Here is a 26007-nt window from a genome sequence, read left to right as displayed (position 1 = left end):
GATGTGTTTGAAAAACTTGCTCTGAGGATCCTTCCCTCTTCCCAGGGATGCTGTGACTAGTAAGCATGCTGCACGGCCACGGCGTGCCTCCTGCTCAGGGGTACCTGGGGGTGCACTCCTTGGGCCAGCCACCTGCCTGCTCAGAGCACACTGCCCTAGCCTTGGTTAGATGTGAGAGAGCTGATTTTTTGGAACCGGGCATATTCTACAGATGCTCTTCTTTGCTACAAAGATTTCTGGTGCTTTGCTATTCTTGAGATCTCACCTCTTGAAATCTTCTACCCAGGCACTAAGCCACTCTGCTGCTGAGCTGCCAGAGGATTTGCTCATACATGTCTTCTCCCTGGAACTGCCCCAATATCCATGTCAGTCATGATCAACCAAATTCCACATCAGGCAGCTTTCTTCATCTGCCTCGAAATATTATTTTAGCCTGCTGTCACAGAGACACAGGGCATTTAAAATACCCTCGTCACCTTTCTAAAGATTTCTTTCCTGTCTAACTGCAGGCAACACGTGCACCCTCAAGATGCCTGAACTTTTGGTGCAGATCGTGGTGGAAAACCCACTTCCCCTACTGACCGCACTTCCAAAAATGAAGGACTGTGCACAAAAACTTAGGCCTTAAGCCGCATTGTTTCCATGAGGATGACTACAGTGAGGGACAGAAATGGCTGGGATGACTAGAAAGAACACACGTTGTATGCAAGAAACTCTTCACCACAGTATGTGCAGCCCAACAGATACTGATGAACACAGTGCTCCTCACTGGAAGCAGAGTCGTCCAACAGCAATCAGGACACAAGAGCCTTTACTGCATCTTTTATGATACACTTGAGGATGAAAATCCCTTCTCGTCTGCCTACACCCCATGCCAAGAAGTTTTATCAGACATCTATCTATAGCTGCAGAGGTTGCCAGATTATAAACCTAACCCTCTGCAAAAAATCCGCCCACTGTATTTTCCCCTTGGTCTGTCTGCAAGCCTGGAACAGGAGCTGCTTGTAGAGGAACTGTGCAGCCCCCATGCACCACTGACACTGGCACCAGCGCCATGCACAGGCATGAGGGAGAGCACTGGGGACCCTGCTGCATGCTGTGCCTCTGTGCTGCCAGAGGATTTCCTGGAGGAGCATAAGGAATCAATGGGGAGGAGATGAGTAATGAGAGATTCTGCAGTGAGGAGAAAATATCCTTAACACACATAGGAGGGAAGGATGGAGGAGAGCAGCTGAAGCTCTCATCGCTTGTGCACCTTCAAGGCAGACAGTCAGGCTTAAGAGATGTCACATTTACTCTTTCTCTTTGCCCTTTTCAATGAAAATATTCTGGTTCAGTTCTGACGTTTATCTCATCAGAGTGCAGAGAATAAGGAGTACAACCATATCAGCTTGTCTTCCATACTCAGAAAAAGCAAACAGAAGGAAACCTTTCAAGAACATGCATGTTCCCTCACATAGCGCAAAGAAGGGCACAGAGCTCCACGTCCCCACTCTGTCCTCAGTCACCTTCAACACAAAGTATGTAGTGTGCTGCAATCCCAACTCTGGTATTAACTGATTTATAGGACCGTAGCATTGCTTCTAGGCCAAACAGCCAGTGCCTCAGCACAGAAATGCCTCACAAAGCATTAGCCTCACTGTCTTCCTGCTGCCCTCCTGCTTGCGCAGGCAGGAGGCACTTCCTCAGCACTCTGCTGTGCTTGGCAGCATCTCGGGAATGCTAAGTCAAGCAGACTGCCTTTCAGGCATGGGAAGATCTTGATGGAAAACATAAATAGATTGTGTGTCTTCATCCACCGCTTACACTGAGCACGTAAACAAACGGAGCAGACACAAACACAGCCCCAGCGCTGCGGTGGAGCTCTCCCTGTGCCATTGCTGCCACAGAGGGGGCACTACATGAAACCCGGGCTGAGATCCAGTCAGGAAGGGCAGCAGAGCTCAGGAGTTTGTGCTGAGTCTTTTGGAGGGTGACAGTGGTTGAGGAGGTGGCAGAAGAGCAGAGAGGGCAGGCAGCAGTAGAGTCTGGGCACCACAGAAGCAAAGCTATGGCAGAAAGTCAGAAGAGGCAACAAACTTCCTTCCTCCATTTCTAAATTTATTTATTATTATTTTTTAATTTTACCCTTCTGCACCCCTCTCCTTAGTCTCATCTAGAGCTCTTTGCATCCAGGCCATATTTCTCAATCCCTCGCCTGACACTACACGTTGCTCCTTCAGTTTCTCCCAGCTCCTTCATCCAAACACTCCTCACAAACATCCTTTTCCCATTCAGAAGGCACTAAGAAAACATGAGAGAATACAGGGGGAAAAAATAAAAAACCTAAACAAAAACCAGGGCATCGTAATCTGAATTTGGGATCACTGACGCTTTGCCATTAGTCTTTCCAGTCTCCACCCTTTCAGCTGAATGTTTCCATTTCAGTTGCAGACTCTTTGGGGGCAACAATACCTTTTTCATTCTGCCTTTGACGCACTTTCTGGGAAGTGATTAAAATCTGAAGTGGATGGGAACAGACTTCTTGGAGTACACAAGAGCCCAGCATGTCCCCTCCTCATCCACCATAGACCAGGGTGCAAATGGTCGCATGCAAAATGCCAAAGCAAGATCGTGAGCTGAGCAACTAGTAACCGGGGGCACAGCAGCTCTCACACACCATCTGGAACAAATCACAACAGCTTGCAGATGGAAAGTGCCAACTGGCACAAGCTGAGACCCAGCCCTGAAAGCTGTGAGCGCAGCTCTGTCAGCAAAGACCAGGAGGTCAGCTCCCTCGGCTGGAGTTGGACACACTTCACAAGTAGATCTCCTACAACGAGGAACCCATGGGGCTGTCCATGTACTCAACTCAATAACAAACTCTCCCAATTCCTTCCCTACTCATAAGCAGTCCCAGTGGCAAGCCATTAATGGGCTGAAGATGCAAAAGAAAATAAGGATGCAGGACGCATGGCACAGGCTGTTTGCAGTGTGGGGGAGCAGCCAAGGTTTGAAGCAACCAAGGACAAGGGATATTGCACTGACATAGAAATGCATGCACCTCCGTTTGCTCTTCAAAAGCATCAGAGACAATCCTCAGATTTCCTGGTAGACACAGCACCTCAGAGATGGCAGGATGAAAAGCCCACCTGGGAAAGAAAAGACACCTTCATCTCCCAGCCTGATGCTGAAATCCCAGAGCTATTAACACTGGGAATCTAGCAATAAACAGACTAGCGTGCGAGGCTTTCTCCTGGCTGCAGCCAAGCATGAAGATCGCTGAAGGCACATGCATGCTCTTTGTAGGGTGCTTAATGTGTATGGCTTGTTTGTGGAAGGTCAGCTATGTAACACAGCAAATTAACATGGCTGAAAGAAAGTTACCAAATGTTTTGCTGCTCTCAGCAAAACTACATCTAATAGATACAGCTCTTCCTTTTACTAACGAGCATCCTTCCCAGCTTGCACGTGACCAGTACTAAATCTCAGCAGCTCCACCAGCCTGTCCCAGCACTCGCCTGACCCCTTGTCACTCCGGGCAATCTGAGCCCTGGTCCCACTGGCACGTACACATCACTCTCTCCCTCCATCTCCCCGCTGGTTTCCTTCTGACATGAAACATCAGCAAGCCATCTTCTCACCCACGCTCCCGTAGCAGCTCTGTCAGTTCTGATCTGCAGTATGCTCTGCCATTGCTTTTCCCCTATTCCTTTTCCCTGGCACTTGGACAGAACTCCTCAGCGTTGTAACATTCCTTGGTTTATTCCTTCCTGGTAGGACTGCCAGTCGTGTCGCAGCGACCCACATCATGCAGCTTTTTCTGTCAGGCCAGAAGTGTGGTTTTCAGGAAACTGATGCTATTTTCCCTTGCCATATCAAAACTGATAGGAGCACAGGTTCTTCTTAGGTGATATCAACTTTGAGTTACTTACACAACGTATTGGCTGTGTCAGATAGAAAGAAACACAGAAGAGAAAATCAAATAAATAGTGAAAACCTCCACCAACCCACATTAAAGCCACTGCTCTCAGTGCAGGACAGAGCTGGCTACAGATGGTGATCAAGCACAGCAAGTGCAGCATGGACCCGTTCCAGATCTCAACATGACAAATTATGCCCTTAACAACTGGGCCAGAAGACAATAGTGAACTTTGGACACACTGGATCCTAACCAGCTTTGACAGGACAATAGAAAAAGAAATCATAAATAGAAAAAGAAATCATAAATAGAAAATTGCTGGAGTGTTTTCAATTTGTGAGAAACTGACAGGAGATTCTGAGTGACCTGACCCAAAACAGAGAGGAAACCTGGATCAAGGAGAAGGTTAAAAAGGGCTGAAGATATAGCCCTGGCCTTCTGATACAGCTCCAGCTTGGATAAGCCTGGGAAAGCCACATCTTGTATGGAGCACCTGCCTGACGTGCTCCATGCTGAACAGTCACCGCTTCTATGGAAAGGATGGCTGGGAATCCAGTTGCAGATATCAGAAAGTCAATTCCTTTTATTGCTTTTGTGATGTTCACAAACAGGCAAACTATTCTAAAACTTCATCTTAAAGAAAAAAATGTATCCATCCTCATTCCCATGCTCTCTTACACAAACTCAGTTTCCCCACAGAAGCTACACACTTAGTGCTGTTATTTATGTCACTCTGGAAAGCCAAGATGATAAAGAAGTATTTTGAATCCATGTAAAATTCAGAAACTTCTGTAAGAGTGCAAACCAAAATAGATCTACACAAAGATTATTTTCAACATATCACTTCTAGCACTTGGAAATAAGCATCATGCCCAGTTAACAAAGGGACGTTCCCAGGTTGAACATAACATTCAACTTCATGGGAAGAAAAAAAAATTAAAAGAAGGAAAAACAATCAATTGAACAGAAAAATCTCAATGATTCGAAAGCAAAAGCATTAAAGTATTTATCTGTGCCATGGCAACAAAGAAAAGGTTGTAAAACACATACAGTGTGAGGCACAGCCATGGGCTGGAGCCCAGCATTGGGCTGCGATGGGTTCCATCGTTTCAAATAAGTGAATTAACGTGCTGTGCACATCAAAGTGAGGTGGTCTAAATGTGGAGAGTTAAATGCACGCTGCAATACAGCTTGTGTTCCCCTCCACATCAAATCATGAGCCAATAATTCTTGATCTATGGCCTAGCATTCAATTTGCTCAGTTAATTTTGTAGCTTAAAAGGCTATTGAATACCTCAGGGAAAGAGAACTACAGACAAATATAATCTCATCAGATCCTCTGCCCGTTGGCTGCATGTGAAGCATTAGCACAGCCAGTTCAGCTCTCCCTGCTATACAGCAAGCTTGGGGGGAGAGGGGAGGGGTTAACCAACAAAATCACTGTTGTATGCAGTCCCTCCAGGCAAACCTGGAAACCTTTGCTCTTTGTTCATGCCTACTGCTGAACATCCTCCTTGCAGAGGGAATACAATGCTGCAGAGACAGAACAAGGTCTGGCATCGCACATCACTGAGCTGAGACGGCCAGAAGCTGCTCAGGATGTGCAGGCTCAAGCATCCCGCTTGGATGCCTGGCATGGAGGTGCTCATGATGTGTCAATGTGCCACCAATGGCCTTGCCCAGGTGATGCAGGACCAGCAGGGAGCCATGCACCCACGCCTTACCATGTCTAAGTGCCATCCACCATCACCTGCACAGCAAGGAACTAACTCCAGCTCTCACAAGCCTGCTTTACCTAGCAGGCCATCATTCCCCTCCAGGAAATGCTAGGCATATTTCCCAACTAAGTAAACTTGAACCCTTCACACAAGGGAAAGGAAAAGAAGCAGCTCCCACTGGACTTGGGGTGAATTCTTGGCAGAGATTGTATTTCTCATTGCCAATGCAGCCACAACTAATGTTTCCTTTAGTGAGTTATCTTTTCAGCCAGGAAGTGGGTCTTTCCATCTGGACAGTGTCAGTCTCTTGGCTGATTCTGCCTAAATGTTAACAAATCCCTGCTGCTGCCTTTATTTCCCCTCCTCAGGGATACTTGGAATTTTTATTTTTCTTCATAACCACTGAAGAATACATATTTCACAGAGTCCTGTGATCCTCTAGAAGGACTAACCGGGAAAGAAAGTCTCAGTGGGTCTCAAGGTTATCTGTTTAGCCTAAAAAAAGGCATAATGCAGAACGTGAAACCAGAGGTTGCACAAGAGATTTGCAAGGCCTCAGGAGATGAAAGATTCATTTACCAAATGGATTTCACAGAGAAATCCCACAAGAGAAAACAGATACAGCCAGACATACACATTTGCACAAACAATACTAAGCTCCTGTTATAAATAGGTATTTACTCAATTTGAAGCGAGATGGGGGAAGGCTTATTGGCAAGGCTAGGTGTTGTGGCTGAGCTGTTGTGAGAGAGTAAGAACCTCACTGTCCTGCCAGCAGCTCAGGCATTGGCTTCACGCTGCTTTATGTGCACAGAGGAACCATGGATCCCGTCCTCTTCTAGTGTGAGCCCAGAGCCAGGAGGGCAGGGATGGAAGCTCACATCCATCGGGCTCCTCCTGGCAGGGCTGGGGTGCAGGTGGGGAGTGCTGTGCCTTGGGGTGTGGAGGAGAAGCAGCTGTGCCTGCAAGTAATCACACTAATTAGGGAATGTGTGAACTGCCTTCACTGTCAGCCAGGCTCAGCTCCTTCAGAGCAAGGGACTGAGTATTTACACCCACAGCCCGTCACTGCAGCTATTTTCCTCACCACCCTGGAAGACCTGAGGTGCTAAATCAGGAGGTCACACAAAGGCAGAGGAGCCAAACTTTCCTTAAAGGAGAGAAAAACTCACATCAGGTTCTAGCCTTTGCCATGAGCATCTGTGAGAAGTTTTCATCTCCCCCACATTAGCTGTCATTCAGCTGAATGATTCTCATCAGCGTCCTCTCAGTTCCTGCTGCCTCCTCAATATTGAGGACACCAGTGGAAGACGACAGCCCCAGTTCTGCTGTACCAAGCAGAGAGCATGGCTTTCCAAAGGAAAGTTAACAGAACTCTGACATATCCTCAGAGCATGAGGCACCCTTACAGAAGGGAAGTTTCTCTTTCCCAGAAGCTAGGGAGCTCAACTGAAACATGGTCCCATAAACACATGCATGGACCAGGTGGAACTTTTCATGTGATTCTTCATAGGATTCACTCCCATGGGATCCTCAAAATACACTTGGGGCAACAGAACATCCAACAGGCAAATGAATAAATCACAAAAATCCCTTTTTCTCCCTGCCATGGGTGTGTTTTCAAGCCTCTGGATGAGAAGGGAGCATCACTCAGCCCAACCCTCAGTTTCCTTTGGTTTTAGTCCAACTGTCCCAAACAAAAACATTTTGGAATTGGCAAGAAACATCCATCATCAGATCAAATTTGTGAAAAGTTTAATCATAGTCCAAGTCATTTTATTTCCCAGAGAGAAATGACTCAATAGGATCAAAATATCTATTTTAAAGTCAAGTTCATCTTCACCACAAAAAAAATATTCCATTCCAAACAGGACCTAAGAGGGCAGGTAGTTGCTACGCAACTCCGTACAGAGGATGGCAAGTCAGAAGGGCACTTTCACAAAATTAAGACCTTTGTAAGAAGTCAGAACATTCCCATAAAGTATTATTTTCATTGTCTCAAGTTCTATTTAATAATTATATAAAGCTGGCAAATAAATGCAAATAAATAACGAAGGGAGGATGTTTCTTGAAGCAGATGAACCAGGATGTTTAACTAGGGAAATTCCGTCTTCATGGAGAAATATCTCTATTTTCATAAGATAAGAACTGCACTTTTCTAAATGAAAAAAATATAGAACAGCCAAGATAACTGCCTTGCCAAATTGGAGCACTTCACAGACCCACTCCCAGCACAAGGCAGTCAGCACCACTCGCTCCATCAGCCCAGAGCTCATGGATGCATAACCCTAAAATCACATCCCTATTGCACTCACACTGCTGAAAACACTCTGGCTCGTTTCAGAGTGGAAGCTGACAGCTCAGCTAGACTTCAACACTGAGGAACATAAAATACCCAGGCACCATTCAGTGGAAACAGAACTCTTGTCCATATTGTGCTTTTATACGCTAATGGGATTGCTTAGTGAAATATAGCTGCTGTCTGCCCTGTAGGGAGGATCTCTGTCAGTGGTAGGGCAATGCTTCTGCTCACATAGAGCACCTCGAGCTTCTTACATACACCATAAGTCATGCCTACCCAGATGGAGGAGTTTGCATTGCCTGAGCCTGCTGGCAGCTTCCCAGCTCCACGGGACTCTGCTTTGCAGAGCCTTCGAGCAAGATTCCAGCAGAGCACTGCATCCCATGCCTTCACCTAACCAGCCCTCAGGGAGCACATAAAGACTAACAGACAGCTAATGGCAGAAACCAGAGGTAACTCAGTGGGATTTGGGAAAGGTAAGAGAAATGTGTATTTAAAATAACAAGCACCATAAAAGAAAACCACACAAGATAGTGAAATGGCAGTGAGCAACAGCTGAAAAACCAGCCACTAACACATAAAGGTTTCCCCAGATTTACTCCAACCATGTGGACAACCCCCACAGGCTCATCCTGGGCCACTCTGCACAAGAACTGATGGGAGCACACACTGACAGGCAAGGGAACATGACCCCTGAAGATCTGCAGCAACTGGGAAACTCATCCTTCCCCAGACAGTGTTCACAACCTCACTACCCACGAAGGACACAGCTTTTCAGTGCAAAATTCTTTCAGTTCAAGGTCAAAACTCATTCCTGGGCATTTCTGGGCTATCTCTATGCCAAATCCAAATTCTTAACTTTAATTGCCTTTCTTATTCCCTTCCATGAATCACAGATATCTATTCTCTGTCATTTCAACAGTCAGGCACAACATGGCATTGCAGACATGACAGTTACTAGAAGGAATTCAGACTGATGTGGGGACAGGCTGACCCAGATTATTCATACCCTGAAGCGACATAACCCCCTCTAAGGAAACACTGTCGGGGAAAGAGAAAATAGTGCTAGTTGCAGCATTTTGGCTTTCCAAGGAGCATATCTGCATTGATCCTAATGAATAAATCAGCTACAAATAGGCAGTGAAAAAAATGTTAATGTGATGCAAAACAGCTCCAAGCATGCGGGCACTTTTGATATCAGCACTTCGTAAGACACTGATTGTGCCACCTCTGCAGGTGGCAGGCAGATGCTTTCAGACAGGTAAGAGACAATCACTCATGCAATAAAATGATGCCTAAGCCATCATTCAAACACAGCAATGGCTGGGAAAGGAAAGGTTTGCTGGTTCCTAATCTGTCTCCACAACACACTAATGCATTGTTCCTATTAATCCATCATGATGCAGCAAGTGAAAGGCCCAGCCAGGTCCCACCACAAACTGTTATCTGGCTCCAAACAATGAGAGCTGAGTGCCAGCTTCCTTCTCCAAAATGAAGCAAGGAGAGACAATAATATTCCAGCGTAGGCAGCCTAGCACCATCTGCACTGTCTGGCCAGCTGCATGGCCTCATGCCTTCCCCACCACTGCAGACACGTGCTCACACTCCCCAAAGTGTTTTCCTTACCCACGTGACACCAGCCCCTGAACAATGGTTGAATGTGACTGATGGTTTGGACCATACAGCAGACGTATCTTCTGCTCTGAAGAATCTGCCACGAACAAGCATTAAGTCCAAAAATGTACATTTTTGCCCTTTCCTATCTTGTAAAAAAACTGGACTTGATTTTTTTCTTTTGTCCAGTGTTTCCCAGCAGAATCAGCAGTTCCAGGTCAGCTCAGCAGCATCACCAGCCCCAGCCTGCTGTCAGCAGGAGAAGCTTCACTTTAGAAGTGCAGAGGCTGGAGAGAACTTGAAAGCGCTTCATTGTAGAATACAAAAACCACCCACAAACCTGAGCATCAGTATCAGCACTAGCAACAACAAAGCAAGCCATCGTGTACAACTCTGACAGGTAACCTTACTTCTAAGTTTGAAATAATTTGTTTGAGGATGGAAAACGGGAACCACATACAGAAGGAAAAGGCTGTAGGGAGACTGCAATAGTCTAATTCCTGTTCAGCAAACCATGCCATCCACATACTGTTATTTCCACAGACTTCAGGATGTCAGCACAGAGGAGCTGGATGGCTTTTTTCCCTGCAAGGTTCTCAGAGGAGAAAGAGAGGAAAGCGAGAAGACACAGCCCAGCCTCTAATGCAGCTCTGCTGGCTGCTCCCAGATGGGTTCCCAAACCTCCCAGCAGGATGCTGTAGTGCATTATCAGCAAGGCACAACTTTCTATGTACATTAATGAGAAACACCGCTGCGCTACCAATTTGTCTGGCTTGGTGTTGGCAGTGTTTCTAGGTTGGAAATCCCATAGTTCACATAACTGGTCTATTCACCCTGCTGCTTAATCTGTCTTCACTTGAGGAGATGAACTCCATATATAAACACGCAGTGCTGTATGTAAACAGCCCCCAGGCCCACGGACAGCAAGAATTAAGCTTTGCATATGTGTGTATACACGTATATGTGTGTGCTTGGGAAAGAGGCTGCTATTTGTTCATTTATTATAGTACTCTGAATTGTAAAACGGAAAGTATCTGAACCCCAGGCTGGGCTCCAACCTCAGAGATAAACCCTGAGCAGAGGGGCTGCCAGGGGCAGACTCACAGGCAGCAGGATCCTGCGCTGCTTGTTGTGGTTGGCAGGTCAGCAGAGATTTCACTCTAAAACAAGATTAGAAAAAAAAAAAACCCACCCCAATAAGCCCAGAGATTCATCCTGAGTTCTGGAGCAAAAGATTAAGGGAGGAGTACAGGCTGTGGGAAACACAGCTCCTCGGCGCTGAGCCCCTCCAGAGGGCACAGCCCCTTACACACGGCTCAAGCTGTTTCCCATAAAGAAATGACAACAGGGAAGATCATGTTTTCCTGCTCTGCATTTACAGAATTTGCCAATTTAAACGAAAACAAATCCCCTCAGTTCAGTTGAGGTCTTTTTCATGCTTTTTGTTGGTGGTTCAATTATTAGTTAGCACGAGCTTCCCTCAAAAATGTCAGAAACTATCAATAAAGGGGAAAAAAAAAAAACAACACCCTAAAAGCTAAAAGTGGGAGGGAGGGAAATCCCACATGCATCAGGGATCAGAATTCATCTGGGTCACCAGAAACACAACCGGCTGCAAAACCCTGCTGGTCGTCGGCTGAGGGAGGCAACTCTGGCTGTGCAGTGTGTGCAGAGCACATACATCTCATCTTTCCCCACCATGAAAACTAAGAGAGGAAATGGATGAGAAACTCCAAATTTGGCAATTCTAAATACTTCATATTTCAGAGGGGGAGTTACTGCAGGCTGCACACAGAGATGGGGCAGGAGTTTGTCAGCAACTCAAGTGACACTTCTGCTGCCGTTCAGGGACTGAGGGAAGCAGCATTTTTTCCTTCAGAATTTGAAGTTCCTTAATGAACTTAATGAAGTTCACTGTGTCAGGCTTGAAAGGGATTTATTTTTACGCTATTCTGCAGCCAGAAGTCTATGAAAGAGCTCCAGAAAGGACCAGCTCACTGTCCCAGCAGTACCATCATGCCAAGCCCTTGCTCTAGGAGCAAAAAAAAGTCCTTCAAAACATTATAAACCACAGCTTAATGGCCCAGTAGGCAGAGAACTTCAGGAACTGCATGTGCCCATCCCCTTTTACACAGCACAAAACTACATTCTAGACACTGGACATGCATTGGACCAACGTTCATTAGTCTCTTACAGTTGCTCTACCTTAACACAAACCCCAGTGCAAACCACGAAGACTGAGAGCCCTAATACACATAGCGTGGCCCTGCTGTGTTCTCTGGGCTTACTAACCCACCCAACTCCTGAATACTACCAGCAAGGAAGGCTCTTCTGCAGCAGGATGCTTGTCAGGAGCAAGGGGTACAAGAACTGCCAAAATCAATCACAACCAATTTGTTCCTGAGTGTCTCCAAACAGCCTTCCAAGAGCTCCGGTGGAGCAAAGGGGACCTGGAGGCAACTGAACAAACAAAACGGTCACAAGCAGCTTCCTGCCTGCCTCTCCCTGTCCCTTCCCAAGACAAAGGCTGCACCCCAATCGCATGCATTGCTTAACCCACACTTACTAAGATCTAAGCATCAGCAGTAGGAGCCCAGTGCACGCTGGAAAAGTTGAAAAGCAAGTAGCTGGGCCCAGAGGCCACAGTAATACAAAATCCTGCTAGGAAGCCAGGAGAAGCTGGCTCTGCTCCAGGAAGCCTGGCTGGAAATGAGACCTTTCCACAACTTGCAGCACAGCCAAGCCCCAAGCAGCACCAAGGGAGAGCAGGCGGAGGCAGCATGGGCTTTCTGTTGAACCCAAATCATTTGTTTCAAAATAACCAGCCCAGCCAGGGGGGGAAAGGTGCAGCTTCTGTCCTAAGGATTCCACAGCATGTTTTAGTGCTTTGCAAAGAAGAATCTAGAAGCAAACAACCAATTTGCCAGCTCACGTGCACCCAGGAAGATCTGTAGCAGTCCACTGTGACCCGTCTGTAGGCTACCAACCAATGCATCAACTCAGATGCATTACTTCAGTTCTGGTGCAGCATGTCATATCTAGAGCATAAGGAGTGAATTGTCCAATCTGCCCAGCCCCATCCATCACAGAAGACTGTAAAGCCCCCCGTGCACAAAGCAGTTTCTGCCAGAGCAGAAGCTGTCAGCTGCTTCAGCAGCACAGTCCAACTGCAAATGGAGGAAGCTGCAAAAGCAGGAGAAATTACATGGGAGTTTTTCCTCCAAGAATTCAAAAAAAAAAAAAACAAACCCAAAACCACTAACATTTTTTCCAAATTACCAGGACCCCACTACTATAAGAAAGGAGGCTGAGGTTTTAAGTACCCTCTTGCAATTGTTATCCAACTGCTATATATGCTGGCTACACACATTCCCAACACAAGTTCTAATGGATAACCATCATACCAAAGCCCTGCAGTTCAGTGGCAGATTCTGTTTTCCTACCTTGGAAGCTGCTGTACTTCCCTCTCTTTGCCTCATTCCTCAGGGACATTGTGCCATACATGTCCCAGTACCTGGCTCTGTTGCTCACCACCAGAGCAGTGCTTCCCATCTCAGGAGCCTCCTGCTCTCACAGCTGTGTGCCCAAGAGGGGCTCAGCCCTGGCTGTCACCCCACTGCTCCCGTGTCCCAGACTCCCTCTGGAAACCCAACACTCAGGGTAAGACCAGGATCAGATTCTCAAAGGAGGGCAGCACACCTGCCCACCATATGGGCACAGAGGGATTAATTACAGCTGCACCAGGGGACAGAGTATTCATAACCCGAGCCAGGGCACTGATGAGTGGATTTCTGCACTGAGGAGGATCATCAATGATACAAAGGGATACGCAGTTAGTGTAGCTTGACCCACCCATGGGGCTATAACTCTCCATCTCATTAACTCCTGTCTGAGGTCCGCTGACAGCTAATTCAGAGCAGCCTCAGCAATGAGGGTTTCCAATTTACAGCGGTTTTCTTCCCAAGGCCACAAGGAGCCAAACTTCCACCTGTGTCCTCCATCATTGTGTGAGGGATCAGCCAGGAGACAGTGGTGACTCTTGGGGAAGGGCAGAGACATTTTGCATGCACAGCCATGTCAGTACCTAAGGAGATTCAGCTGAGGTTACCCAAGTCTAACTGGAGCTGTCTAGAAGTAAGAAACGCTAATTCAATTTCCCAGTGCAAATATACATCGACCACAGAGAAGAGGTTTGCATTAACCATTAGGGAGTTTCAGATATAAAGAGAATTCCCTGCAGCCTTTCCATCAGGTCATTAAGAAACTTCTTATTCTTACAACTGAACAACTGAGATGCTGTTTCTGCATTGGATGTCCTACGAATTTTAAATTTATTTTTTAATACAAAGTGACTTTCCAGATGTCCTTAGAGACATTCCTCAAAAACCTCCCTGTCTCGGGAGATCTGGATCCAATCCCAGCTCCCACACCAACTCCTCTGACCTGGAACAGGTCTGCTGCCTTGCTGTTAATCAGCAAGTTCTTTACAGGTCTCAGTGGTGCTGCAGAGGTTAATTATCTAAGGCCATACGTGTTAGGAAAGAAGGGTATGATCTACATGTCCACCAGATGGTTTAGTCATCAGATTTTCAGGACAGTCTAAGATCTTACTATTATGTCAATGAAAAATATTCTGAAAAAATACGTTAAAAAAAAATCTTAATTCAGATACTTACTTAAAGACTGACCCATTTTTCTCTAATTCACGTGGATATGCTTATCAGTCAAATAAGCAGCAATGCAAGGAACCTACAATGAAAAAATCAACAGACATGTAGTGAATAAGGCAGACATCAAAAAACTTTGTCTGTGAGTGTTCCAGAGACACTGAGCATATCTGCCTTCTATCCTTGTCCATCAGCAAAGGTCCTGCTGTTGCTTCTGTTCAGACTGAATATTGCCATGGATTTCAGGGGGTCAAGAAAGTCCTCCAGATGGGAAACTCTTTGCTACTCATGTCACGTACTTTGATGAATGGATATCCTGCAGCTGTAAGTCTGGGCAGACCCATTCTGCTTCAAATGGCTAAGAGGGCTATACATCCCCAGAAATAAGAGTAATTTACATCTAGGTCGCTTGGATGCCCTGTGACTTCAGTATTACAGCCCTCTTAGGAGCAGGGCTTCAAACTAAGTAGTGGCTTTGCTTTCCTGCATGCACGTGGCCTGCAGGCAAACCACAGCGACAGCCTGCTATCCAGGACAGTCAGACTGTACTGTGCTGATTCCAGTAACGAGAATCACAGATGTCACAGCTAAAATCTAATCAGTCCACCAAAATAAGGAGAAAAAGCATCTTTGTTTCTCTGGACTAACCTCACCATTTCACATAGGAAAGGCAAGGCAGGAGATGCATGCGCCCAATATTCATGTCTTTTCTCCTATCTTACAAAACCTACACAATTTGGATGGAAGCTTGGACTACCTGAGTTCAGTAATCTGTGGTTTGCAATCTGTGAGAACATTTCCAGCAGTGGTGCAGTTTGGTGAGCATGTGTGATCAGAAGCATGGTCCCATCCTTAGCCCTGCTCTACAGCAGCTGCCAGCATCTACCTCCAGGCCAGGTATTGCTAGTGAGTGCTCCGCTTCCCTCCCTTCCTTCCCTCTCCCTAGCTCACCACCACCAAGACTTTTTGTCCTGTTTTGTTTCCTACCACCCTGTCAGTTCTGTGCTTGCTTCCTATGCGGGATGGAGGCAGGAGCCCAGGCCAGCACATCGCAGCAATGCTTAATTAATTGCAACTACTCTAACAGAGGCTACAATTTGGGCTGTTCAGCCAGACACATGCACTCTGGAAATAATGGTTCCAAATCACTTCTCTGATTTAGCGAGCTGTCAAGGTCCTGGCTGTTCTTTAGTACATTAAAGCTGAGAGCATAGCATGGTTTTTAAATCAGCCTGTGATGCATGCTATGGGTTAGTGCAGCATGTAACACTTTATCTAGAGCAACATAACCCAAAAGAGCTTTTCAGTTTACAAGCGTAAGCTACTATTGCCTGAAGGGGAGTATTAAATGCATTAGAGCTGACTCAGAGGCAGGTCCTTATCCACAATGCCAGCCACCCACTGGCAAAGACATGATCTCTATACGTTCAGTGTACGTAGGTAGAAGGAGTGCGGCTGACTGTGGTGGATCCAGCACACTCCCTTGCTACTACACAGAAACAACTTCATTGAAACTATATGGAAAGCAAAATATCAGAATCATTGCAGTAATTTAGCACTCGAACCCCATTTATTTACAAGGTGGATTTAGTACCCCAAGGCACATTAGGGAGCAACTGTATAACCAACGAATATACAGATGTTATCATTAAGAAATACATGAGAGAGTTTGGCTAAGCAGGTTATTACACCAAAAAAGAATAGATAGAGGGCTTACCCTTGTCCTGGGCTCACTGGCCAAAATGCCAAAAGGAGGGATCTCCAGAAAGAGATCCTTCCCCTCTGGTAGCCAGCTCTTAAATGGGGTCTAGGAGATGTGGAGCCAAGCTCCACCCCTTCCAGCAGCACGGGTGAATTGCCTTCAGCTGTGCTCCTAGGGCTCACCTCAGGTGATCCATCAGTGGTTCAGGCTGTGATTCAGCAGGTCCCATACAGCAACGTTCTGGTTCCTCTTGACATCTAACCACCAGTTAAAGAAATGAAGAGCCGTGTCACAAGCAGACTTTACGTATCAGGAGCTCCAAGGTCACTGAATGATCCAAAATAATGTATTCTTTTGAAAAAGTCTTGTCTGTCTTCACAGTTTTTGGATTAAAACCTCATTCCAATTATATCATCACCAAGACAGACTGGTGCTTTTATCTGCAGCCAATATCCATATCAATAGACATGCTACTTGTAGAATTAAGCCAAAGCTAGTTAGCAACTTCGCTGTGCTCTTCATCTCATACAATTTCAAAGTAGCCTACAAAAGCAGCTAAGAGCTACCAGAATTAGCATTCAATGGAAAAAAATAAGTTGCAAGAGCTGTATGACTTGCCCAAATTCACATACTGGATAACCACAAGATTTAGACTGTAAACTATAAAAAAAGGCCAGGTAAAAATGGCATGAATGCTTTTTATTTTAGGAGTGCTAGACTATCCTACCTGCAAGATGTAACAATTTATAAGTATCTCCAAGTTGTTAAGTGACATCACATGTGTGATCTGCATGAAAGAAACTGGAAGAAAAAAAACCCGATTGCTATGTCCTTCAGAGAATTGGTTTGGTAAGCATGAAAGTACAAAGGCCTTGCTGACTGATGACCAAGCTGCACAAAGTCATGGTCACACAGATTCACTTTCAGAATCAGTTTCTTAAGGACTGACATTGCAGCAGGGGGAGAGCTTGTTTGAGGAGAGGGAAAGGTATGGCTCTGGTGTGGGTGAGCAGTTCCCCTATGTCTATGCTTTGCAGAGGGAATTTGCTTTTCTAAGTCTTTAAGGATAGGACTTGGAAGCAGCACATCAGTGAAGAAAGCATCCTGATCTCAGGCACAGGTGAAGAGCTGGGGCTGCTGCTTCCCCAGTGAGGAAGCACTGGCAAGGACAGCTCTAACAAGGTTAGGAGTTCCTAGGAAAGTAATAGCAAGGAGCTGGAGCTTTCACTTCATTTTGCACCACCGCTATTCCCAGAAATGGTGATAACATCATGCACTAAACAACTAGTGTCTTCTGACCACACATTCCCAAGTATCAGGTCAGTATCACCTTGGGCTGAAGCAGGCAGCTGATAAAACACCATTTGGCAAGCAGGGCACTATCTGAGGATGGAGCAAAGGTCTGGTGTGTGCTCCAGGAATCTGAGGGATTTTCTGGAAAAGGCAGGTCTCAGTGAGGTGGGGCAGCAGCACTCAGCACAGCCCTTTGGCTGCCCATCTGGAGACCTGCATTTCTATCCACTCAGGTCAGAGGCAAAATGAGTTCAGCAGCCTCATTCCTCCCAAACACAGTCAGTACAACATGACACAATTCAGTACGACGGATCGCTCTCCTGGGCCAAAGCCCAGAGCTGAGAGCAGACAGAGTGCAGGTGATGATCACAACATCCTTGAGCAGCCCATGGCCGGGGCACAACTCTGTGTGAACTTGGGGAGCCCAGCATGGGTGACAGCAGGACAGAAGGGAGGAAGGACACACAGGCACAGCATCTTCCTACACCTGGCATCCTGGCCATCACTCGTCCCTGGGAAACTAAATCCAGCCTGCAGCTATTGCTGCAAGTGGGGAACACTGTGTAGCCTCTGAGCACATTGCATGGGATTCCAGATCAAGTTGTCCTTAAATTCGCAGAACGAGTACAGAAAGGAACCCTTTGTCCTCTCATCTCTCCAGGAAACTTTTCACGTGTTTTGCTGTTGTTTTTCTTTTAAATACTATGCACCACCAAACAGTTTCGGTTCCAGGCAGCTTTTTCTTTCTGAAAGAAAATGCACAATTTGAGTTTTCCGTAAGACCAGATCTTCTGTAGGCTTTGAGGATGAGGAAGGGAGGTTCTGGGACTTCAAAAATGAAGCTGCATCCCTCCAAAATCACCTCCAAGGTGATTTTTCACCAGCTGTGTGGCTCTGCTAGGAAGTTTGGGGGAGTCACCATGAGGAGCTACAGGAAACGCAGCAGAAGACACAGATATCCAGAGAAGGTAACTTGAAACTCAACAGCTGGAAGAGCTGTACTTTCTGTGCCAAATTGTGGAGAAAAAAAAAAGCAGAAACAAACAGGAAAACCAGTAAGAGGCTCAGCAAGTAGTTCCATTTACCATTTTTCATATAATGAATATTACTGAAAAACAAAAAAGAATACCTTACTTGTGACAAGTTGTGTCTGCGTCTCATGAATGTGTCTGGATTGCTCGCAACTCAAAGTGAGCCTCATCTCATGCTCAAACCCATTACTGCTGGATTATTCTGGGAAAGCCACTCACCAACACTATCCTCCTCCTATGACACAGACAAAGCAGCTCTGGAAGATAAAGCTGAGGCCATCAAGAGCATGTTCCTAAAGATACACAGGTGATGGAATGTGCCATTTCACCTTACATAGTCCTTGTCCTCCTAGGCTTCACTCCCTAGGACTCAAGACAAGTCCCGAATGTAACTGATGGATAAAGTCTCATGGCAGCCTGCACAGCAGCTGTTACACACATTGGGAAATCGGGGCACAATGCTCAGCTGAGCCCAGCACCACACTGAATTACTGAAGAACCCATCATCCAGGCTGGACAAGGGGCCGTGATGTCCTGCAGGGCAGCACCCCATTTCCACAGTCCTCCAGTCTGAGAATTTGCACCTTCAGCAGAGCTCAAGAGTGATGCAAGAGGCATCAGTTGAGTAGCATCAGAAAATAATGCTATCGCTCCTCTTTCCTGAGTAATGGCAGGGAATGACAAAAAAGAGCTGATTATTTAAAATATCATTTGTTCTGCAGCACTATTGCTAAAGCATCTGGAGCAGACACTGTTCTATTAATGGATGAGGTCTTTCTGAACACCACCACCATTACCCTTCCCCTCTCCCTCCCCCTCCCCTCAAAAAAAAGGAAGTAGAGACAAAACAAAAGGAATAGAGATGGAGGAGGGCTCAAAGGAAGCATCCATTTCAGATCAGAGCAGAAAGCTGTCTGGGAGTAGGACAAAAAGCAGATATGAGAAATCATCAAAGCCTATTCATGAGCATGACCGTCCCTCCTCGGGTCTCTTCCTCAGTCTGCCTCCAGCCATCCCTGGGGAACGCAAGAACACATCCCAGCCTGCACAGCAATTGCACTAGGGCTCTAAGGTTATTTTTATGATAGAGTCATTACAGCTCTTGTGACTCACTGACTTGTAATGATGGAAGTATGTTGTTTGATCTGTGCAGACCCAAGCATCCAAAGAAGAAAAAAAATAGGGACCCTGGGGAAAAAACATTAAGTCCCACTGAAAACAACAAGGCAAAAGGAAGATGGGGCAGCAGAGCAGAGCCTGGTGCTGACCTACACTCACAGTGCCAGTTCTGCCCTTGGAATGCAATTTTCACAGCTCCACGCTGTCCACGGTTTCTCAGGGCCCTTTACAGTGCTGCTCTGAAGCAGTTACTGCATAGAGGTGCATCAGAGATTGCCAGAGCTGGCTTTATTAGACAGAAAGGGTAACAGGAGGCAGCTGATAAGAAGGACAGCCAGAGTGAACCCCAGGATGCTGCTGTCTGTACAAATACCAGGGCAGGCTCAAAGTATTGCATATAACTTCCAAGTGACTTTTCTATATGAGAAGAGGCAGTGACATCACATGCACTTCATCCACAGCATGACTTGAAGGCTGATTTTCTAATGTCGGCATGAAGAAGCCATCGAGTGACTTAGGCCACTGCAGCTTTTTCTTTGATACCACAGAAGCACCCAGGGTTAAACCCAGAGCAATGAATTTCGCTGGTCTTTCACTCTTCTTCACTTACAGAAAGGTGCAAAGCACAGCTATCCTGGTTTCTGCTCCGTATAAATCATATGGCCGGGGAGCAAGGATCATTTTGACAATGAATACTTTTGAGTTGCTATTTCTGCTCCTTTGTTTGTCCAGGCACAAAAACTCAGCCCTTTGTAGTTCCCAGATCACAACGTCTATGTTGCATGAGATCATGTTTGTGGTTTTGGACATATTTTCTTTTTTTAAACAGCACCTATTGAATTCCCTCAACTCAGCACTTCCCTTCCTCTTGCCCTCAGTTGATGAAATAATATCAAACAGAGCCTGGGGGCAGCACATAAACATGTCCCATGTGTTTTTAGAAGGCCAGATGAGGCAGCTTGCTCTTCATGGTAGCTTTTCAGGTGGGTAAGTGGAGGACAGAGCACCTGGCAAAAGCAGCCCAGGGCAGCTGGGATAGAGGTAGGAATCAAGAAGTGAGCAGCAGAAGAGAGAAGTTCTGAAAGAGTTGGCAATAACAGCAAGGACAAATAGGATAAGACTTCACCTAGGCAAAGATAATGAATTCCTTGCTTTGTACATCACAGTAATCTGTCAAGAGATAACACTAGGCAAGGAATAACATCACCAGGCTGGGAACACAAAGCAGAAGAAGCTCCAGCTCTTAAACAGAAATAGTTTGCTTTCAGGTAGCTTTGAAGAAAAGGCACAGAGATGCCCTGGGCAGCATGGTGTCAGGAGCAGAGATTCTGTCCCAAACACATATGTTCACAGCCACCCTCCTGAAGCCATGGGAGAGCTAAATGCTCAGACAGCCTTGAAGACCAAGGGCTGGTTGGGATGGGACTGGGAGGCTCTCCCAGTGCTGACACAGCAGAGGTGCAGGGCAGCAAGCCAAAGCAATACTTAGTGTGCAGCTGAATGTACAGAGAAATGGCTTTTAGAAAGACAGAGGCTAATTCACTCAGACAAATCTCTGATTTCCTGGCCTTCCCACAGCTAGGTTTTTCAAGAGGAAAGGGGGTCATAAAGCAGTGAAGGAACAGAAATCTCATCTCTGGATGCCAGCTCACATCCTCCCCATTGGACCATAAATACCATAGCCTCCAAATACAGCGTGCAAACAGGAAAACATTAAATCATGATATCCAATTAGCAGTCTCCATCCAACATGTTCTTAATGAACATTTCTCATCAGCATCTCCCCCTGTACAAGCAGGGAGGTGCTTTGGTCCCGGCCCCATGCAGGGGCTGTCACCAGCATTGCACAGCAATGGGGATCATTTATAAAGAGTTGATGAGATTCTAAGCAACTGCTACCAATAACTTCATTTCACTCTAAGTTTTCCATTGTCAGACATCTTCAGTTTGTTTTCATTTAATCGATATCTTATTACATTCCCTATAAATAGAGCTCGTGAGCATAGAGCTTCATGTTGGCAGGGGCTGAAGACCAGCGCAGCACTGAGATGCCCCCAGGGAGGAGAGAAAAGGGGCTCACAACTGTGCAAGAGAAGTGAACCACCATAGGAGCTCCACAGGGAGAGAGCCAACCTGCCATGGAGAGCACTTGTGCTACTTAGGACCTTCTTGCTCTCAATTTACCTTGATGTCAGCTTCAAGCAGCCCCAAGCCCTGCTTGCACAGAGGTGATGCTGTGGCCAAGCTACCATCCTGCAGTGTACAGAGAAGTCCCTCAGCACTCGTCTGCAGGAGGGACTTGGCCTCCTCTAAGTGCACGTCATTCATCTTGGCAGAACTCCAACTGACCTCAATGGATGAGAGACACAGAACATCTGCACCCTGTCATATACTGCTCAGCAAACAATTTTGCTTAAGCTCCGTGCTCCCATACCCAGGGCAGTGGCCAGGACAACTACCCTCTCCAAATTAACCAGCAGCTCTGAGCAGCTCATAATACCCATCCTACAGCACCTCCCCAAAACCCCCTCACATCAGCTCCACACACAGGATAGGCCTGTGTTGTGGAGTCCTTTGGATGTTGGGTGTGAGGAGAGACTTCATTTCACCTCCACCTTTGCTTTGATAAAGACACATCTATGGGGCTGATCTATGAATTTAAGGATGCAAATCTGGAAACTGCCTGATTGCAATTTTTTTTAGGGGGGAAATCAAGGTGTAGAGGGAACGAGTGGCCCATCTGAGCTCCCACTGGAAGCAGGAGGCAGAGAAGGGGCAGGCTCACAACAGAGCATTCCTCTCCTCCCACCTGCAAGAGCTTTGCACTCGCTTCTCATCCTCAGAAGAGCATTAAGAAGAAAAAAACCAAAACAAATAAATACAAAGGGATATTTCTGTTCCTAGGGCAAGTGCAGCTGCCCTAGCAATGGCGGCTGCAGGGCACAGGCACGCAGCACCCACATGGCCCCACAGGGGCTTCTACCCAGAAACTCCTCGCACAGTTTATAATACTTCTCACCAGGCGGTCAGAAAGCTACACATAAATAATCACATGGAACGTTAACTGACTTCAAATTGCTTTTATTCTCACTAACCATTGTTAGTTTAGATCTAGTAGAGGTCTGGGTTTTTTTTACAGTCACTATCTGATAACCATATGGAAAACTTCAGAGCACTTTCCCGAATTACGCTCTTTGAAGCACACGCTGGAAATTAACATTACCATTAAAGTCACATGCAAAATCAAAGCTGAGAAACAAATCATTATTGTGCTAATTTGAGGTGGAGAACTGCAGCAGAGCAGGAAGCTGAGTGACCCAACCAGAGGCACGCAGTAAATCAGCTCCAGTGCTGCAGTGAGCGCAATGCCAGCTACACACAGCTAAGCCAGCAGCACAAAACTCATCAGCGCCTTGGACCAAAGGTGACTTCTCTGCCACCCCATCCTCCTGCTTCAAGATCACAAGTTCTATTGATGTTTGAAGCCAGTGGGGAGGCCAACAAAAGGCCTTAGGGTGTAGACAGATAAATTCCAAATAAATTGTAACGTGTTGATATTAACAAAATACAAAGTGACAGCACTGTGCTGCTAACTAATAATAAAACATTGTGTGGGGAGTACCAGTGGCACTCCAGTGGCCTCTGCAGAGCTCCTGAGATAAATCAGGCCCTGCTGTGTCATCCCTGCTGCTGGTGAGCCCACCATGAAGCTGCCTCCCTGCAACACAGGCATGCACTGTTCCTCCACCAGAGGAGATGCTGAAACAGCCAGCCCTCTATTATAAAACCACGCTCTGCAGGCCGTGTTCCCACCACCCCACTCTGCAGCACCCAGGAGTGCACAGAGCTGCCAGCAGCTGCACAGCAAGGCCCCTCTGCTCCATGCATCTCCCTGGCGCAGCTGCTCAGGGAGGAGAAAAAAAGAGAAAAGGAGGAAAAATGAAAGGAAACGTGGCAGAAGTGTTGATCAAAGGATTTTTCTCCACATCCAGCCTAGTCTTCACGGTCCCTGAGCTGCTTTGCATTCATCAACACACTCCTCGTGCCAAATCGCCCGCCCCTCAGCCATAGCTCTGTCTTACACTGGGGCACAAGGAGAGATGGGAGGCTTCAGGTCCTGTTGGGAGAGATCCCCTGGGACTGTGGAAAAGTGACTCACATTTCCCTTGACCCTGTTTCCTCCTTCCACAACCAGCACAATCCTCACCTGCTGTACAGACAGGGGTCCACCACACCAGCTCCTTTTTCTGCCCATTTTCATTTTCTATCAGACATCTCCCAGCAGTCCCAAACCACCATCCTTCCTTTCTTTGCCTCACAAATTGTAAAAATAACCCAGACTGCAACGCTTGCTCCATGTTTACAGGACACTGTGGCAACTCACAGCTCAAGATAATCAACTTTAAATAAAACGTTAATAGACAGTAAATTCAAAATAGAGTACAGGTTGGGGAAATGCTCCAAAATCCACTGGTAGAAGTCAGTGCACTGAGGGTACAAATTAGTAACATCTATTAATGGGAGGATCTTGCAGGATTAGGCAGACTAATAGAAGTGATAATAATTAACAACATTAGTCACATAAAAAAAAACATAATTGACTTCCAATTGCTTCTAACGTTATTTTTCTAATGAAGTTGCTGGAAACTAATCAGAGTTGGCTGGATGGCTTATCAGGGACAGCCGCAGCCAGAGGGATTAGCACAGTGTGCTTCAGCAAAGGCAGAGCTGTGCGCCCACCCTGGGGCAGGAAGGGAGTCCTGGGCAGCCCACCCTGCAGTGCTTCCATCCCCACCACGTGGGAATGGTTGTCCTTTACATCTCCGTACTGATTTGGTTGTGGCCATGGGCAAGGTCCTGAATTCCTCATTTTGGTGGCTTTTTTTTTTTTTTTTTTTTTTTTTTTTTAAATAATGATGATGTTTAACTCTTACAGCCATGTAGAAAAACTCAGCTTTGCCACCTCCGGACATAAGGACAATGATTTCCACTCACAAGCTCTGAATACTGGCCCTTTTCCTCCAGCACTACTGACTTTTCCATTAGAGCGTTCTGCAAATAGCAACATCCTTCAGATCTTGCGAGAACTTCTCAGGCTCCAACAGTCTGATGTTGCAGCCGCTGTGTGATACCAGCCACACTCTGTGCTGGAAAGAGAAGCAGTGCTCCTACTGAAGCCATCCCTTTCTATTCAGCAATGCTCTGGGCAGGCATGGACAGATTGCAAACAAATTTCTGGACAAAGGTTCCTTTTGCAGCAGTCTTTTCCATGCCCCAACACACTGCTGCCTGGCTCACACCACCAGCCAGGGTCTGTGTCCCTGCTGGCCCATCCAAAACACACCCCACTGTCATGTGAGATGTTTCATCAACCCCAGGGATCCCATTCACTCATTTACCAAATCAGCCATGCTCCCAGCAACCCCAGGGACCAGGATAATGAGGGTGACATGGAACATCATCTGTCCATCCCCGAGGAGCAACACAGCTAATTGAGCACTAACATCCTCAGCACGACATGGTGTCACACGCTGCCATTCCCCTGCCTGATAGCTTTCATCTGATATCACCTTTTTTCCCCATTCAGCAGCAGGAAATCAGCTCCAACAGCAGCAGCCTTCATCAGCGCCTACTCAGAAGATTTGGAGAGGATGTTCCCACCCACCTGCCCCTCATCATCCTCAGGGACCAGGAGGCTCAGACTTGCCAGTCATAGTGAAAATCCATTCACGCTGGCTTGGGGAGCCCCAGGCAGAGCATGCAAGTTCATTATGGAGAATCCAGATCACATTTTTCCACCTGAACACTATTTCGTTGGCACCTTCCCTACCCACCTGCCCTCCCTCCCTCCCACAAGCTGCAGGAAGCTCACTGGGTTTCTCCCTGCCTAAATGCTTCAGCTGATCTCGTCGCTCCAGGACACACCAGTTAAGTGCTGGCAAGAGGCAGCAAATCCTGAGCTGCATGACTAACATCGAGCATTTGTATCCTTCATTAAGGAGGTGGGGAAAGATGCATCCAGCAAGAAAGCACAAATCCCTATTTCTAATTGTTCTGTGCTAACAGCAAAACATTTATTCCTCAGGATTTCCGAGAGGCAGAAGAGGTGATCGAATGGATTGCTCAGCACCTCCTGTTTACTGGGAGGAGATAGCAGCAGGCTGAGCTGAGCGTTTCTTGTTCATTGCCAAAGCACTAAGAGCTGGAAAACATCCAGATTTCATCCTTTGTCTTTAAGAACAAAAGGGACCACTCCCTGTTTTTGGGGAAGCTCTGCAGGCTGTGATATGATCAATAAGGGCAGCATCACCTTGAGGTGATGGGACACTTCCCAGGCACCTGCATTCAGGTGGCGCGACTGACTTCTGCCACCACTGCTCACTGCTCTGCCATGGCTGTGCCCTGGGACAACGCTCCCTTCCAGCACAGCATCTGTCCATGCTGCCACACTGTTCTCCTCTTACCCAGCAGGAAAAACCCAGCCCAGCCTGTCCCACCCAGATGCTGCAGCCTCATGCTGGGTTCTCCACTGACAACAAAACCCCCAGGTAAAAGCCTGCGCAGTTGTCCAGACTTACTGGGAGCACAGCCAAGCCCACACACCTTGTTCAGCCCATACCCATCCAAGCAGTGTCTTGCTTGGAGGTTGGTGCATTGCTG

General features: G+C 46.7%; 2 protein-coding genes across 4 annotated transcripts in view; one reads left to right on the top strand and one right to left on the bottom strand.

Annotated features, from left to right (window-relative positions):
* The window catches only part of SH3PXD2B (SH3 and PX domains 2B), a 516634-nt gene that overhangs the window by 132481 nt on the left and 358146 nt on the right, over window positions 1–26007 (top strand). The window lies entirely within an intron of this gene.
* NEURL1B (neuralized E3 ubiquitin protein ligase 1B) overlaps window positions 1–26007 on the bottom strand; it is a 112508-nt gene that overhangs the window by 65223 nt on the left and 21278 nt on the right. The window contains exons 1-2 of one of the 3 annotated variants that reach the window (XM_052685085.1): window positions 16087–16163; window positions 14212–14284 (exon numbers count right to left, since the gene is read on the bottom strand). The exons of 1 other annotated variant lie outside the window; for it this stretch is intronic. In XM_052685085.1, coding sequence (XP_052541045.1) covers window positions 14212–14227 — 16 coding nt within the window. In that variant the 5' untranslated portion in view covers window positions 14228–14284; window positions 16087–16163. Of the gene's footprint in view, window positions 1–14211; window positions 14285–15919; window positions 15986–16086; window positions 16164–26007 lie in introns of those variants that run through there. One more of the 3 variants, XM_052685084.1, reaches the window with a different exon arrangement.

This window comes from Tympanuchus pallidicinctus, unplaced genomic scaffold (assembly GCF_026119805.1).
Source record: "Tympanuchus pallidicinctus isolate F22 unplaced genomic scaffold, pur_lepc_1.0 scaffold21, whole genome shotgun sequence".
Taxonomy (NCBI): Eukaryota; Metazoa; Chordata; class Aves; order Galliformes; family Phasianidae; genus Tympanuchus; species Tympanuchus pallidicinctus.
The sequence above is the reverse complement of the archived record's forward strand: the minus strand, read 5'-3'. Positions and strand labels throughout refer to the sequence as shown.